At 36.8% G+C, this 18,795-nt stretch overlaps 1 protein-coding gene across 5 annotated transcripts in view; it reads left to right on the top strand.

Annotated features, from left to right (window-relative positions):
- The window catches only part of RAP1GDS1 (Rap1 GTPase-GDP dissociation stimulator 1), a 221,049-nt gene that overhangs the window by 42,792 nt on the left and 159,462 nt on the right, over positions 1-18,795 (top strand). For all 5 annotated transcript variants that reach the window (XM_069094364.1, XM_069094356.1, XM_069094347.1 and 2 more), the window contains exon 2: positions 10,363-10,470. In XM_069094364.1, coding sequence (XP_068950465.1) covers positions 10,363-10,470 — 108 coding nt within the window. The remainder of the gene's footprint in view (positions 1-10,362; positions 10,471-18,795) is intronic.

Genomic DNA, 18,795 nt, shown 5'->3' with positions numbered 1-18,795 from the left:
TCTTATTCAAGATTCTGTAGACTTTGATCTTATTCCCCCTTTACCTTTCCTAGTAAATTAAGTCTTTCTTTATCATCTTACTTCATGTAATTTTAATTTCCCTTTTCTGTACTTTATCTAATTCCATTATATCCTTTTTGGTATATAGTGATAGATATAAAGAACTGGATATGATTATCTCAGATTCTACGAAAAGTCCATTATTCTGAAATGCAATGGTATTCCAGGTATGGATATACTGTAGTTTCGTATCATAAAAAGATAATATTTACTGTCCTGTTTTCAATATTTTACTTGATTACAACTTATGTCTGTGTATGTTTCTATGTACATGTATGCAGGCAATATGACTGTAACATAAAGGGGAGTAATGTGTAACCAACCAGCAAAAATAATCTGGATTTTAATGGCTTTAAATTTCTCACAAAGGTATTTACATTTTAGTCTAAGGGCTTTGGGGAGAACCTGAGGAGTGTCCACAAATAAACACAACTTCACAAAACTTATGTGAAAACCAGATTTGTTACAAGAGAAAGGAAAAAGTTCACAATCCATACAGAAGTTTGCATATTTGTAACAGTAGAACAAAGGAAGGAGGGGAAAACACAAATCCCCACTTGAAGGGGTGTGGCATGAGAGGAGGAAAGTTGGGAGAACAGCAAAGCCCCTCTGGAAGGGTAGAAGTGAGGTGATGACAAAAGCCACCTTCTTTTCCGCTAAATCATGAAGATAGTACGGTCTGCTTGTCTACAAGGGTCCCAGCTGCATAAGCAATTTCTAAGCCTAGTGCAGACTTGATTGGCTCCTGTGTTGACCCCCAAGGACACAAAAGGAGTCCAACTTGGGATGTGAACCACAAATTATGTCCCCTTAGAGGGGGCTTCATCCTTGGCACTTTTAGGGCTTTCTGTATACCCTGGGTCCAGTGATTCTAGAAAATTTGGCAACTCAAAAAGACAAGTTCAAGGGGCCCCTTAGCATTCCTCAACAGGAGTGACATGATCACACCAGCTTTACTATGAATCTGGCGGCATTGTGGGGTATGTATTTGAGAGGGGATAAAGTTAAGGCGTGAATAATCTATAAGAAGGAGGGAATGAACTAGAATGGTTGTAGTGCACATAATGACCACGGTGTAATTGCAAGAGATGTGGAGGAGGTGAAATTGACAAGATGTGGAAGTGACCAGAGAAAAAGAATTTTACAGCCTTAGGTGACTTGGGAAAATAGGGTTGCCCTGGATCAAAATAGGGATTTAGGAAGAAGGATTTTTTTGAAGAAAGGAATGGTAAGGATAACGAGTTTTGTTTTAAACACGTTGAGATACCTTTCAGATATCCAGGGAATTGGTAGGATAGATTGTAGAATTGTGGGATTGGAATTCGGGAGAGGTATTGGGGTTGGATATGTTGATTTGGGAATCATATAGGAAGAAGTGAGAGTTTTGAATCCTGTGGTGCCTATTGGAAAAGATCGTTAGGAGACCAAGACAATAAAGACAGGTGAGGACTCAGGACAGTGCCCTAGCATAAGATGTATAGAAGGGAACCAGGCATGGAGAATAATCCTTTGGAGGAGAACAAGCAGGATTGTTCTAACATAAAAAATAACAGATCAGTGTCCTGAAAATGTAGTGAAAGGGGAGTACTCAAAAAGAGGGGGTGTTCAACAGTATCAAATACTACAGTTTAAGATGGATGATGACTAAATAAAGACCACTGGATTTAGCAATTAAGATTTAATTGGTAACTTTGAGAGTCTTTTCAGTCCATTGGTGATGGAAGCCAGATTGCCAGGAATTGAGAAGTGAGTGGGAGGTGATAAAGTGCAGACAGCTTTTTCTAGGAGTTTGTGAAAAGGAGGAGAGAAATCTAGTTTGTAGAGATGGTAGGGTCAAGTGAAGGGATTTTTGTTATTGTTTTTAAGTGGAGAAAATGTGGGAAAGTTTGCAGGCAGTTAAAACTGAATTGAATTGGATTTCAGTTTTTAACAAATATTTCTTTACATATTTGTCTGTTACCTGAATTTTTCTTTAAAATAAATACATTTGTAACAAATAAACATAATTAAGCAAAACAGATCTACATATTCGTGATGTCTAAAAATGTATGTTTCATTCTGCACCTCTAGTCTATATATCTCTGTCACTACAAAATAATTTCATGTGAGAGGATGGGTTAATATCTGGGGAGGAATCAGGAAAGGCTTCTTCATGTGGGAAGTGGCTCCTGAGTTGTGCACGCTCTCTCACTCTTTCTTGTACTCTCTCTTAGTATATGAGGGACAGCTAGCAGGGCTATTTGACTACAACAAAGTATGTAAATGGAAGCTATATGAAAGAACACAATAAAGTTATTTGGGAACCACACTGTGAAGAATTTTAGGTACAAAACTGAAGACATTTAGGATTTTTGAGTTCAGATGTGACATGCTTGTAAGTGTACTTCAGAAATGGATTGGAGAGAGGAATTACTGAAGAGAAGACCATTTCAGTTAATCAGCCAGGAAGCCTGGCAGATGGCAAGATTGACTGAGCTGTCTAGGCTCTAGTGTCCTGATGGATGAGGTCAAGAATGGTCTGGGAGTGGGTAGCCAATTAGAAATAAAAGTGCCTTCCAGGGCAAGTTTCAAAGCTGAATGAATTACTGTAGTTCAGGTGAGAGGTGATGAGGGCCTGAATTAGGCCACCATCCTTGTAAGAATTTATGAAAGAGAAAATCAGGAATAAATTGGATTTTCCATTTTATGCTTTTGCTATTGGTCACCCATTTATTAAAGATTTGAGCCCTAATTGGTTTCAATGTTTTATATAAAGAGTGACCTGATCTGAGGAAATTTACAAAAGACTTTACAATTTTTGTTCTATCAGAAATTCAGGGAAATCAGATCATGCTGAAAGAAAAAAGATAAGTACCAGCAAAAGAATAACACCCTGTGGTTGATACAGTGGTCTTTCTCTTTAGTTAGCAGAAATGTAGAAAATATTTTTCTTTGGTATAGCCAGTCTGGGTCAGTCTTCCTTCTCCATCCAAAGCCTTCTACCCATTGTATTAGCAAGAGAACTATGACTTATTTCTACTTGATTAGCCATGGTTTAAAAATAGCATCCATGTGAGCAGAAGCTAAGCCTCCGAGCTAATGAAATATAATCTTAAGAGAGATTCCTTTTTACAGGCCCCTAACCCATGTAGCCCCAAATTGGTAATAGATGAATTTGATGCCCTTATCTGCACTCACTGAATTCTAACTGTTTTAAAAAATTATTAGCAAAGGCATAACATTATCCATCACTTTCATAGCAGATGCTGTGTTGCTGCTGATAGAAATCTGTTTGCAGGCATTTCCACGAAAGTTCAATTCTTACAGGAAGCTCTAATTTTTTCTTACTTTTGATAAAATGTTGCTATTCTCAAGTGGTTGTAAATTTGGGAAAATTTGGGCCGCAATTTGAGGGGAAATGAAAAGGTCTCAACATTTCTAGCTGCTCAATAATCAATTTTTACCCACATCCTCTTTTTGTAACAGACTTGTCTCAGCAGCAGGTGCACAGCAAGCAGAATGGAATGTCATGTGGTCTATATATGGCCTTTTAAAAAATTTGTCACCTTGCAAATATAGCAGACATTTCTGGGTGATGCCTGCAAAGAATGTAGAAGGTAACTGACAAATGGTCTAGTAGAAAGAGTTCTGGATTTGAAATCAGAGGATCCTCCTTAGACTCCTTGCTCTTCCCCTTAAGAAGTGTGCCTGGTGTGCCCCAGGGAAAGTCACTTACCCTCTCTGGCCTTATTTTCTTCCATACTCAAATCAAAGGGTTGATTCAAAGGTCTCTGAAGTCAAAAAGAAAGGGGGAAAGATAACAGTCCCTGCTCTCAAGGAGCTCATTGTCCAGTGGTGAAGACAACCTACAGACAACTATGTATAGACAAGAAATAGGCAGGATAAAGGTACCCTCTATCTCTTGATCTTGGGTCCTCTATGCTGACTGTCTAGCACGAAGGGAGGATCTAAGACTTCATTAACTTATTAGACTGAAGTTTTCTTTGTATTAAAGCTGGTCTTTTGGGAGACTCTTTTGATCTAAGTTAAATATATTTTCTTTGATGATGAAAACTGTAAGCAATTTTCTCCACCTTCATTTACGTAAACATAAAACTGCATGCCTGTTCTTGTCTTAGTCATTTTTTTCTGGGGTTGAGAGTGGTAAGAAGAAGGGAGAAATTGCTCAAGAGAGTTGCAGTATTGTCATTTTAATGACTTTCCATAACACTAAACGTTTCCAAACCAGTTAACATTTATGTCCTTATTTTATGTATGAAAGAAGACACAGTAAACAAGCTTGCCTAAATCTTTTTCACAGTCTTAAGAAGAGAGGAAGAGGAAAAATAAAATTTTAAAAGCCTTCAGAACACTTTGAGACCACCAAGGCTTCCTCCCCTCTGTCTTCTACTCTCCCTCACCTTGCCCCAAATGTTTTAGTAATAGAACTTGAAGCAACAATGATTCATAGACAAGGTAGTTGATATTAACACTTCTTTTCTTTCTACTTCTCCATAGGGGAGTAGCTAATAATATGTATATTATATCATTAGGTGTATAATATCATATATAGGTATATATGAATATACATGTATGTATATGTATATATACATACATATGGGTTATCTTAACATGTGTATGTATATATACGTATACAAAAATAATACAGACATACACACATATGCTTCTATAATGAGGAGACCTGATTTTGAGCCCTAGCTCTGCCACTTACCGATTGCATTATTTGGAGCAATTAATTTCCTTCTCTCAGTCTGTTTCCTTATTTGTAAAATTGGTGTTACCATTTATTAACTCTTCCCTGCAGAAAATCTATATACTGTTGGTGAGTCTGTGAATTGGTCCAACTATTCTGGAAGGCATTTTGAAATTATACTAATTTCTTATACTTTCTTATTTCATTTTGGGCCTTAAAGAAGTAATACACCAAAACTTTAATAGTACCACTTTTTGTGGTAGCAAATGTCAAAGAAAAAATAACAATTCTTTACTCTGAATTTTATCACAAGTCTTCAGAAAACCATTTTATTTAAATTTATGTTAAATTCAAGTATTTCTCACTTAAGAAAAATGGCCAAACTGGTATAGTCCTTTCCATGACCCAAGACATCACCAAGACAATTTAAGGTAACATATATAGGAATCTTGAACAAGAGAAATGTCACAAAATGATACAACACAGTCATGGGTTCACATTCTGTAGTGCCAACAACATTCACAGTACCAACGGTCACTATCTGCATAGTGCTTGATGGCAAAATATAAAATACTCTCCATATAGAAGACAGAAGCAAAACATTTATTCGTGCACCAGAAAACCAAATCCCAAAACCTTTAAGCCAATTCCATCATAGTAGCAAAGAAGTTAATAAGCCATAACAGCACCGAGAGCCACAAACCAACATTTACTCACAAGCCTAACTGTCTCCTTGAATGTGTCCTCTCCTCCCTCCAGTCTAGCTGCTCTCACTCCCAGCTTCCTGTGGGCTCTGCTCCACCATTCACTAAAACTGCTACCACCACAGGCTCCATGTGATTATATTCAGCCTATTTGGGGGCAGGGCATATCTTCAAAGCATATAAGGTCTTCAAATTTCCTTAGGCTTATTAAGGGGCAGGGAAGATCTTCAAATTCCCATTCCCATTACACATCCTACTTCATCTAACAGAACAATAGTCATTCATTCTTTCTGACTATTTCTGGAGAACTGCCTTCCTTAAATCCACATATCCCTCTTTGACCACTTTCTGCAAGGTCCTCAGCTGGTCACAAGTGACCTGAAGTAATCAAAGGGACCACCTCCCTCTGTTTAATACCTTAATTCCTTCAGGTGATGAGTGAGAAAAGAGGGACCTGTCTAATCACTTTAGAGGTTATAGGAAAGGCAATGATCTCAACTAGATATGAAGAACTTTTTGGTTTCTACCCTTACTTCAGTTCCTTCAAGAATGTCTTATTCTTGACCCTTTCTAAAGGAAACACTCTGGAAAAGATTTTTAGATTAGAGGAGTATTTATTTCATAATATTTTTAGTTGAACTAAATAGGAAGTTTTACAAAGAAAATGTTCATTAATTAGGGAATGACTAAAAAATCGTGGTACATGAAAGTAATTGAATTAATACTACAAGAGAAACAATGAATATGAATTAATTCAAGAGAGCATGGGAACTGAAACAGAATGAAGTAAGCAGAGCCAGAAAGACATCATACACAATAACCACAATAATGTAAATGGAAAGAACACAACCCTCCAAACTGAAGCCTACAAAATTATAATGCTTAAGCTTAGCCATGAAGAGGAGATGAAGTAATGTGCTTCTTCTCCCTTCTTTGCAGAGTTGAGGGACAATAGATTTGTAACATTTCATTATTTTCAGACTTGGTGTGATTAATTTGGCTCAAATTCCCCTCCTCCCCCTTTATTCTTTGTTATAAGGGATGGCACATTGAATTGAGGAGGTATGATTGATACATTTGGAAATGAGGTTAATAGATAAAAGATATCTGTAAGATTTTTTTTTAATTCTCCCTTCTTACCTCTCAGAGTTGTGTATGTGTGTATAAATGTTATTTAAGTGGTAAAGCTATATAAATGTTGACTGTCATATTACCGGGTTGGTTTGTTTTGTTAATTATATTGACTTTTTTTTTAAACTCTTGCTCATAAGGAGCTCACCACAGTATCTGATCTTGTCAGTTTTAGATTTTGCATCTAACTTTAAGCATTATTATTATTACAACTATTATTTTATAATTGACAGAGTCTTCTTTAGAAATACTTTTAAAATGTTTGTTGATTAGTCTTTTATTTCACATTTGGTAGTACTTATTGAGAAAGGGCTGATATGGTGCCAGTGCATTTGGAGATGTGTTTGCTTTTATACAATTAAAACAAGTATGATTTAAAATACAATATCTGTCACTGATAACTATCAGAAAGATATATCTGATGAAATAGGTCAGTCTTTTAAGAAATTATTGATGCCTTTAAAAAAATTCCAATATATTCCATCACCCTTTTACCACCCACCCCTCAATGAATCAGTTAAGCTAAACTTTCTTCAAGGATATCTGCCTATCAGAATACAATATTTGTTGTTTTTAGATTTTAACTCTTGTGGAAATAGGCTCCAGGGATTTGTGTTTGATCATAATGGGATGGAATCTTTTGTATCAGAAGCCCTTTTCTTTTTTTGTAATTTTAAACCTCTATAAAGTAGTTAAAAATCACTTAGGTCTGTTTAGGCAGGTGAATTTATCCACATTTAATGTGGAGGTTCTGTTGAATTTGGTGGTTCTGTCATCTACAAATTTGTTTCTCTATGTCACATTCTCACTTATCATTGCCATTCATTTAACAAATTCTGTTTAGAACAGAAAAAAAACCCAGAAATACAGAAACAAAATCCAGTGAGGCAATTTTGACTCATCTTTTACTTACGGTTTTAATTTTAATAGATGGGTTTTCTTAGCTGCCATTCTGAGTTGTTATAAAGCAGATCATTCCTTTACATTTTTGCTACTATGCATTTTCTAAATGTTGGGATGTACTTTTTTTTTTAAAGCTCATGTGCCAAAGTTCAGGTGGATTGTAAGGAGGACTCATCTGAAGGTGATGTATTGGGAGCTGAAAGGAGGGGGTGGATGCAGGAGATTTTTAAGATCAAATCATTAGGATTCAGTATCTGATGAGATGGTAGAGGAAAGAGAAGAAAAGTCTCATTGATAATGAAGTGGCTTCAGATGTAGATGCAAAAGCTTAAAGGCTTTTGCCATTGACGGAAATAGTGAAGTCAGAGGAGGAGGAAGTTTTGAGGGAAAGACAAGTTTGGCTTTGGGTCTGTTCAGTTTCAGGTGGTAATGGAACATGCATGTAGATAACGATCTTCATATCTGAAGTTATACAGCTGTTTAGAGTTTACAAAGTGCTTTTAATCTTCACAAAAGCCCCATGGGTTATGTACTATGGATTTTATTTTCTATTCACCAATCAGGAAATGGAGGCTTTGCCAGGAAGTTGCCAGTGTTATGCTGCTAGTATGTAGGGTAACAGAGATTGGATTTTTAAAATCTGAGATGGAAGCCTTCCACCTCCAAGTTAGATTCTTTTTCTATACTCCAGGCTGATTTTCCAGAGATGTTTGGTAGGCAATTGGACATGCAGATCAAACTCAGGCTGGGAGCTGTCTTCATAGGGGTAACACAGACTTAACATTTGACTGCATGGAAGCCAGTGTGATTGTTAAAGAACTAAATATACTGAGTAGAAAAGAGGGCCAAAAGTGGACCTACTTGGAAGGATTATAAAAGAGATAAAGAAGGCACTACTTGAGAGGCTGGAAGAAAATAGAGAATAGTTTCTCTGAAGTCAAGAGAGGAGAGATTCTTCACATACAGGGTTGATGTAAGGATCAAATGAGATCATGTATGTAAAGTGCTTTACAAACCTTAAAGCTGTCATCATTAATTTAAGCATAAGAATTTAGCTTACTTTAGTACTAAAAGCCCATTTAATTTGGTTGATTTGAGTATCTCCTCAGCTGATGAGATCACAATTCTTCTATAAGCTGCTATAGCAAAAAACAAAACAAAACAGATGATGTCATTACCTTGTGACCAGCCTGCTGAGGAATGAACTTCTCTGAATGAAATGAGGTTAATCTTTAGATAACAGATGTAAAGCCCCTCATCTGGCCCTTGTACTGGAAGCCTTTCCAGATGTTTGTGTGGGGACAATCTGTCAATGTTTCCATTCCTGACACAATTCCAGCCAAACTGGCCATCTTCTTTATTATTCCTTACTAGAATGTTCTGTCTCTCATCTCCACTTTTACAATCCATTCTCTCTCTTTGGAACACTCTCCCTTCTCATTTCTTCCTTTTAAGATCCTTATTTTCCTTCAAAACTTAACTCAAACACCACTTCCTTTTGGAAGCTCTGCTGGATACCCTCAAATGTTTGTGCTTTACCTTAAATGCCTTGTATTCATTTTGTATATACTCATGTGTATATGGTTGCTCTCCCTTAGCATGGGTTCTTAACCTGGGGTCTAATGAACCTGTTTTGGAAAATACATTTCGATAACTGTATTTCAGTATAATTTGTTTTCTTTGTGATCCCATATATTTTTAATATATTTTAAAACATTATTCTGAGAAGGGGTCCACAGGCTTCAAGTAGTTTGCCAAAAAGGTACCTTATAGAATGAAAAGTGCCCTGGGGGCAAGGGCTGTTTCATTTCTATCTTTGAAAACATAGCACCCAATTTAATTCCTGGCACATAGTAGAGGTTTAATGTATAATAGAGCTTATTGAATGATTAAGAACCCTATAGTCTTTTCTATCCCCCAACAGGGCATCAAAGCAAGAAGTTAATGGAAGAGTCTAGCTTATAATAATCCCTCAAATCCTCTTCAAATCCCCCCAGCATTCTCCCCTATTCTCTAATCTCAAAGGAAGAAATAGTCTGTGTTTTACCAAGGGTAGTCCTTTTTGTACTCCATGTTTTATATATACACCTCTATATGCGATTTGTCTCATTTGTTAGGCAGTTAACATCTTTGAGGACAGAGTCTTTTTTTGTTTTTACCTGTGTAGCCTTAGAACAACTTTGATTTTTGAACTAGGCTTATGGTTTCATTGATATAAGAAAATCCTAGTGCGGGAATTTATTCTATCAGTGTACTTTGACACCTCTACCTTATAGTCTTAGAGTGTCTCCAGGGGCACCAAGGGCTGGAGTAACTTGCCCAGGGTTGCATAGCCAGGATGTGTCTGAGGCAGGACCTGAATTGAAGATTTCCCAACCTTGAGGTAGCACCTCAATGGTAGTATCCATTTGCCAACTAATTATGTGTCCAGTAAGAATATTTGTTATTCTTAATCATTATAATTCTCTTGAAATATGTTGCTCTTATCATATAGACAAGGGAAACCAAAGAGAAAGCAAAATGTCATTGACTGAGTCCTTTTTCTTTTTTCAAGGAGACTTCACTTTATGTCATTTTGTTTTTCTGAGTTGGCATGGAATATGTGAAGGAGCTTATGTTTCATGGATGTTGAAACAAATGTTCTGGGTCAGCTTATAAAATATTCCTTTTGAGCAGATTTCACATTAAGGGGAATAGACATAATTTTAATTTAAAAATTGTCTGTTTTGCACTCTGTTCTCACCTTGTAACATATGCAGAGTTAACCTCATTCTTTACAATAGGGAAAGGTGATAGCTGTGCTTTTCATGTAAGCTGTGATTTTTACTCCATCCAGTTGTGAACATTGATTTTTTTCCTTTGTGTAAACAGATAATCTCAGTGATGCCTTGAAGAAACTGAAGATCACAGCCATTGACATCTCTGAGGATAGTTTGGAAGGATGTTTGGACTGTCTGCTTCAAGCACTGGCTCAGAACAGTAAGTCTGATTGCCCTACTATCTGTGGCTGATGGAAGGTCAGCTCAGCAGTCACTCAGAATCTATTGATGAAGTTTAACTTAATCACTGAAATTTCTCTTAGTGTTGCTCCCTATTATTGAGATTTTTGACTATTTGTTTTTAAAACATATGGGGAAAAAGCCATGATTATTCCAGAAGAGCAAAAAGAAAGGTACTGTTTCCCAGTGGTAGTGAAATTAATACCAATCCTAAAGGGAGATCATTATCCAGTTATAAATATACAGATATACATACAACATATGAGCCTCATAGTTATTTTCCTTTTAACAGCTGTGGTTTAAAAAAAAATGTTTGCAAGACATCTAAAGTATGTCAGTTATCTCAGACTTAGAAACTCTTCAGAAACTTTCCCTCTCTTAGACCTTCATCAGGGGCCATCTGATCCAATACTCTGCATTCAAAGTGGGCATATCTGATAAGTCTAAGGAGAAAGATACAGTATTTCCTTAAATAATTCTAGGGTAAGAAATTTCTCAAATCCTTATTGAATGACCCAATGTCTTATGTTGAATAATATATTTCTTTTTCCTCATTTCTTTAATGATATAGTGGATAGTCAGGTAAAGATTAACTTCCACTTTGTACCTTAGTTGCTAAAGTAGGTTATGTATTCATTTGATGGATCTATTGTCTTATCTTAGAAATAATTATAGGGCATAAAATTAACATACAGGAAAGAGGTTATGTATTTCAATTACATGCTTTCAGGTGTGCAAGAGCTTGTCTGGGTGTATTGTTTGTTTTTCCCACTGATCAGCCAAAGGAAATTCTAAAATTTATTTAGACTTGATTATAAATCTTAAAATACTTCCTTCCAAAAGTGTAATTTTAAGTTAGCTTCTCTTACTTATGGATGCTATTGCTACTTGAGGGTATAGCTTTATCATTTTGGCATTTCAATTTTAGTCATCATAACAAATTATAGACATTGCAGCATAGCAGATAGAAGATGTGTTCAAGATGCCCCTCTGACACACAGGGCCACATCCTTCTAGTCATTTAACCCCTCGGGAAACTCTCAGACTATTAAATTGTTTTATTTAGTATTTAATTTTCCCCCACTTACGTGTAAACAAAAATTTTTAACATTTGTTTTAAAAACTTTGAGTTCCAAATTCTCTCTCTTCCTCCTTCCCCACTTCCCCTCATTGAGAAGGCAAGCAGTTCCACATAGGTTAGACTATTAAATTGTTAAACAGTTTTGGTAGAGGTGTGTCCTCACTGGGAGTTCCTGACATCAGTGAAATCACAACTTAGGACCTAGACTAATTAGGATTAGGATCATGGTTCTATGGAAGGACTCCTTGTTAAACGGTTCTGTATAGAGGAAGGGAGAGAGAGAGCAAAGTAGAGAAGCATTGGGCTTTATTCCATTGTTCTGTCTGCCCAGGGTCTATGTAGGCAGGTTTGCTTTCTCAAATCATGAGACTAATGACTAGAAATGCCAAACGATCTATGTGAAGTGATCCACAATGGAGAAGGAAAAGTCAGAATAGCAACATACATGCTGACTGTGATTACTGTTTAAAGGATTAGTAACAGATTCTCACAGGAGAGACTGGAAGGAAGCATAGAAGCCAGTAACATGCTGTTGGACAGTATGTGTCTATCCTGTTTTGTTGTTTTTTTGATGCTTCTTAAAACCACCTACCAGTATTTGAAAAATATCTGTTGACATTTGCCCAGAGAAGAGAATCATCTCTTACTTAGCAGCACCTTTTGATGGCAGTGTACCTATTCCTGACATAGAGGGGGGAAATCTAATATTAAAGGAAAGGGGTGATGACTGAAAACCTCAAGAGACAGAATTTCTGGGTAACTAATAATCAATTTATTACCTAGACTAGCCAGCAATCAATAAATTGATGGTCAGTGGTTTCTCTAGGTAATCAGAGACCAAAGGAGACCCTTAAATACCTTCTGGAAGGCAACTCCACTGACAAGTGAAACTCAACCCTGATTGGTGCTCATTTAATGAGGAGGTGGGTTAAAAGTCTTTAGCTCCTCCTGCTGAGAACAAAGCTTGATTATGAGATTCAGCAGCCTCAAGGAATTTAGACTGGGAAAGCCTTTTCCTATCCTGCTAGTTTTCTCCTAAATGAGTGGATTGCAATCCCTAAACTCTAATGGAGGGGATCTAGGACCGAGAGTTCTTCCCCAGGCAAAGGCTCACCTGGACTGGATTCTCTTTATACTCCGAAGAGGAAATTAGTTCTCCCGGTTGGGTGGAGTCCTGCCCTCCTAGTTAAAGAGCTTGTTTGTTGAAGGCGAGGAGCAAATCTCTTCACTCAGCCATGCCCTTCAGCTAGTGAGTGACTAGCCTTTTCAGGAGTTGGCTTTTAACAGAAAGGAAAGGAAAAGGGTGAATCACAAATTAATAATTAGTTATTAATGTAATAGTATAGTATTAATTTCTCTCAAAGGCCAGTAATTGTTGCATCTTGGTTAAAAAATGTTCTTACCCAGAATGAGGGTCATGTTTTCTGTATGTTTAAAATCTAATAGTAGTAGATGCACCTATCTTGTCAAATGAGTCCACTTGACTTTTTGGACTATTAAAGTCCTGAGCAGAATTTTTATCTTCAACTCTCTTGTCTTCTCTCAAAATATTCAAATATGTCAATAACATACTGAAGAACCAGTTGTAGGCCTTTTAAAAATTGTGTTCCTCAGCCGGTAAGTTGCCGTGCCTTTTGAGAGAGCTCTTTTCATTGAAATTTATGAAGAAGACTCTTTTACTGTTGCAACAGAAAGTGATGTGCATTTTTGAATGATGGCAAATTTTGTGTAATTTTTAGGCGATGAGAAAGGGAAAACTTTACAGAACAAAACCTAGGAGAATGTTAATAAAACAGTAATCAAATTTTCTTTCGAAAATGTCTGTAACAAGCTGTCAGTGGGCTGGCTTATCTTACCTGGAATATGACTTATACTTATTCAGAAGATCTTTCTCGTGTATTTTTGGCACATTCCTGAAGAAATTTGCGACCTTCAAATTAGCTTAAATTTTCTGTTCAAGAATTATGAAAATAACAGTGTCTTTTCTAATGAGAAACTGATTTCTACTAAGAGCCATCTTCCTAACTTTCATGCAGAATTAAGGCCTTAAGGATTTGGTGGGTTTTGCTTTTGTTTCTTTGTTTGATATATCAGTATCTGATAGTATTTGCAATAATTATAGCATTTATTCATTTTTGAATAATTATAGAGTTTAGACACAAATATTCATAAGAAGTCAGTTTTATCCTGAGTTTTATCCCATTTTGGTTATATCCATGTCCAGAATATGTGGTAAGAAGTAGGAGAGGATTCTGGGAAGATAGCAGAATAGATTAGAAAATTCCAAGCTCTCAAGATTTTCCCCTGCAAGAGTTAAAATAGCACCTTAGGGCAAACAAAGTGTGGGTAGAGATAAATATGAACAGGGCCATAACCCAGGTCCTCCTAGCACAATTTCCTGGACAACTTGGGAAAATCAGAAGAAAAATTCCAGGACAAGATTTTGTCCCTTTGAAGAGTAAACACCTCCAGACTAGGTTCTGTTTTAACGGTGAATGACTAGCCTCTTAAACAATAGATGGCAAGCCCTGGGGTTAGTTGGTTGGAGAGGCTGCCTCAGTCCTAGCCCTGGAACTTTTACCCCCTGGAGAGTGAGGGGAGTTGGCTGTCTGTGCCTGGGAAGATCTATGGAACCTTTGCTGACAAGGAATGCCAGATCCAGCTGTGCTGCAAGCAGCGAGGCAAGAAGGAGCTAGCATGTGTCTGGTGAGTGCAGAAGCAGTGGGGCAGAAAACCCCTGGCTGTTGGCACTTACAGGAGGTTGGAGGTTTGGCTTTTCAGGATAGAAGGAAAAACTGAAGATCTGGGGCAAGAGGCACCATTTCCTATACCCAGGGCTAGAGGTGATTACAAATAATTAAGATAATACCACAAAAAAATGCACAGGCAAAGGAGAAAGAATCCAACCATAGAAGACTGTTACGGGAAATGATAGAGATAGAGGAAAAGCTAAAAAGGAAAATAAGAATAATCCAAGAAAAACAAGAAGGTTATGAAAGGAAAGTTGACCAATTAGAAAAGGATATCCAGAATCTTAAGGAAGAAAATGACACCTTGAAAATTAGAATTGGACAAAGTGAAGCCATTGAAATTATAAGAGATCAAGAAATGATTAAACAAATATGAATAATAAAAAAATAGAAGAAAAAGTGAAATATAATAAAAACAACAGAATGGAGAGTAGATCAAGAAGAGAAAATTTTAAAATAATTGGACTAACTGAAAGTTATAATCAAACTCAGAATTTTGGTACAATAATATAAGAAATAATCAAAGAAAATTGACCTGAGGCATTAGAACAAGGGAGGAGGGGGAAGTAGAAATGGAAAAAATCCATTGCTCACCACTCAAAAGAGATCCTATGAGGAAAACTCATAGGAATATCATAGTCAAATTCCAAAACCCCCAGCTCAAGGAAAAAATATTAAAAGCATCAAGATTAAAACAATTTGGGGCGGCCAGGTAGCACAGCGAGTAAGAGCACTGGCTCCAGTGTTGGGATGACCTGGGGATTGAATCCAGGCTCTGATACTTAGCATCACACCCAGAAACACCTGGCCGTGTAACCTTGAGCAAGTTACTTAACGCCGATTGCTTTAAAAAAAAAAAAAGGTTAAAACAATTTAAACATGATAGTGCCACAATTAGAATTATACAAGACCTTACAACAGAGACAATAAAGGACTGCAGGTCTTGGAAAACAACATGTTGAAGAGCAGAAGAATTGGGACTCTGGTCAAAATATCATACCCTGCAAAGTTAAATATTATTCTGAATGAAAAAAAAATGGACATTTGATAAATGCTCAGACTTTCAAGATTTAGTTAGGAAAAAGATCCTGAACTTAGTAGAAGATTCAACATATAAGAACCAAGAGAAATATAAGGCATATTACAAAGACTGATTATAAGGGATCCATAAGAACAGACCATTTACTTTTTATATATGTAAAATGTAAAATGGATGTCCAAGATTCTTATCAATAATTGGGTAGTTTATAAGAAAGGTAAACCTGAGAATGATATAAATTTAAAAAGTAAAACCATTTAGGAACAGCTTAAAAGAGTAATTATTTGAGGTGCAGAAGGAAAAATTGATACAGAGGAATTAGATGGGGGAGGAGGACTGGTAGTTCTGGTAACCTGCTTTCATTGGGAATGGGTTTAAGAGGGAGCAACACATATATATTTAGAAGAGTATGAAAGTTTTCTAAATTCAGAATAAAACAATAGGGGCATAGGGAAGGGGGAGAGGACAAGGGAGGGATCTATAGAGGGGAGGGTGAGGGAATAGGCAAAATAGAGGGGTATAGAAGGGTGTTTAGATTTATAGGAATGGAAAGAAAGAGGAGGGATCTTGAAGGGGAGGTAGGCAGTTTATAGGAGGGCAAGGTAAAGTAAAGCAGAGGAGGCAGGAGGGATAGGAAAAAAAAGGTATAATCATGCATAAAAAACAGGAAAGTATATGTCCATGTATGTATATGTATATATCTATAGCTATAGAGAAACATATCTAAACTTTATTGTAGCCTTTTGGGGGTTTGGGGAGAGGAAAAAAAAAACAAAGTAAAAAAGTGCACAACAGAGAACAAAAGAAAACTCACAAAGAAGCAAAGAAAAGCAGGATGATTCTCAATACAATTAGTATTATTTATCATATAGGCTTTCTTGAAATGAAAATCTATTGTTATTATATTTTGAATCCTCTCTTATGTTGTGGTACACGTGACATACTTTTTTTCCTTTCTAACTTTGTATTTAAGTTCCAATATTTAAGTTTATGATATGTTTTTGTTTCTTTTCTTTATTATTCTATATTTGTGTTCTGACATTTGAGTCTAAAATAAAATTTTGGAAAAGAAAAAAAGAAGTAAACAAACTTTTCAATGGTTTAGTAAAAATATCAGAATATTAGATGCCAAAGACTCAACAATTCACAATCTTGAGGACAGTGGCATGTGACTTATTTTCCACCCATATGTTGATCGCATGTGCCTTGAGCCTATGCCATGGCTCCCTCTTTTAACACTACTCTCCAAAGGTCTGAAATATCTATCTGGGGAGTGTAAGGAAGGAGAGAAAAGCAAATTGAGAGTTAGAAATGGGAGAGGGTGGAGTATGGGCATAAAGCATCAAAGGACATAAGGATGGGGATAAAAGAATGATGTTATATGGTTTTCACATCTGTTCTCATTTGAATTTCCCCAAGAACCCTGTCAGGCAGGGCAACCAATGTTATCTCCATCTTACATATTGGAAAACAGGGTGATGTAAGGTCACACCACCTGCAAGTGGAGACTCCAGGTCTAAAATCCAAGTCTTCTTCTCCCTAATCTAATGTTCTTTCTATAGTAAAGAGGGAGAGGGGGAGATGGAATGGTGGGAGAAAGAAAAAGAGAGAGTAAATTAATACTGTTATTAGATAAAGTAATTTTTGAGGGAAAACTACATTTCCGATATGGAGCAGGTTGGTACACTGTCGTGATTAAGTTTAAAGTGTATTAGCAGTAGAAACAGTTCTAGATTTCAAATCCTAGCACTTATGTTATGGTCTTATGAGCAAGTCACTTACGTTCTGAGCCTTAATTTACCATCTGTTAAATGTCGATAATTATAGTTGTACTATCTACTTCACTCAGTTATTGTGGGGAAAAAAAAAAAAACTTTGTCAAGCTTAGAACTCAATATAAACATGAGTTGATTGCTATTGTTGTTTATATCTTATTCTAGAAGAGTAATATATATTCTGTATTGCTAATGAAGGCAATAAATTAATTCAGTTTACTCATTATCTTCAGGAAAAGACAAAAAGAGCATGTCCTATTAGCAGTCAGTGAGAGGAATTCCTTTATGACCTTATCCGTAAGGCTACTGATGCAAGGGGGCATTTACAAGAGAAAGAAGATATTTTGCTTGATATAAAGCAAGAAATCAGATTCTGTAAATTGTAAATTTTTCATTGAAGTTTTACAATTTGAAACTGTATTTTAGGAAGCAATATTTTAATTCAGTTCAGGCAACATTGATTAGATGCCTCTTTCTTGCTTGGCACTGTTCCCAAAAACACAAATGAGAGTGATAGTCTTTGCCCTCAAGGACTTCTGCTTTGGCGAAAATGGAAATAAAATATGTATATTAATATGCAAATTTGGCCCCTGAGCCTTCAAGGAAGCCCAGGATTCTGAGAGGTGGAAATGAGGAAGTTATGAATTTCAGATAATGGCGGAGACATCCTTTGTATCTGTATGGAGGAATGAGAGCCTGCCATTTTGGGGGAATGGTAGTCCAGTTTGGTTGGAAGATAGGGTCTTAAAGCGAGCATAATATGAAATTAGGCTGGAAAAGTAGATGGGCAGTTTGATTACAGAGATCCAGGAATGCCAGGTTAAATAAAGAATTTATATTTCATTTTGTAGGCAGTACAGAATCTTTTTTGAACAGTGGAGATGAAATGTAGCTCCAGACCTGTAGGAGGAAGATTATTTTGATAGGTAGGTAGATGGAGGGCTGATGAGAGAAGAGAATGTAAGCAGAGAGAGCAATTAGGAGGCTATTAAAGTGGTCCAGGTAGGAGGCAAGAAGGGCCTAGACTAAAAGATGGTGACTATGAGTGAAAGAAGAAAAGCAGGAGCTCTTTTGGAGGTAGGAGCCACTAGAGGTCATAACTGATTATGGTTGATATGGGGTGTGAGGGAGAAGTGAAGAATCAGGGATGAGTCTGAGGTGCCCAGCCTTGGTGACTTGGAAGGTGGTGGTACCCTCAAGAGACACAGGGAATCAGAGTAATCAGAGCCTTAGGTGGGAACGGAATGAATTCCATTTTAAATATGTTGGATTTAAGGTATTTTGGGGACATCTGCTTGGAGATATCCAGGAGACAGTAACTTCAGTTCAAGAAATAAACTAAGTCTGAATATTTGTAATTGGGAGTCATTGTCCTAGAAATGATGCTTGAACCCGTGAGAGTGTAGGAGGAGGGGTGCTGGGGTACACAGTCCTAGGGGGCATCCACAGTATGGGTAGAGAAGTTAGATGATGATGGCCCAGTAAAGCTGATTGAGAGAGTGATCAGACATATAGGAGAAGATCCAGAAGAGAACAGTGTCCTGGAAACCAGTGGAGGACAGTGTCTAGAAGTATCAAAACTCACTCAGAGATCACTAGATGCAAAGTGTCCCAAAAGTCTAGGTTGCAGCTTTTAAGTTCAACGCTGCACCTAGACTTT

This window comes from Petaurus breviceps, unplaced genomic scaffold, assembly GCF_028583685.1.
Source record: "Petaurus breviceps papuanus isolate PSGF00001 unplaced genomic scaffold, PetGlider_PUasm1.0 126, whole genome shotgun sequence".
Lineage (NCBI taxonomy): Eukaryota > Metazoa > Chordata > Mammalia > Diprotodontia > Petauridae > Petaurus > Petaurus breviceps.
This window is presented reverse-complemented; position numbering and strand designations above follow the sequence as displayed.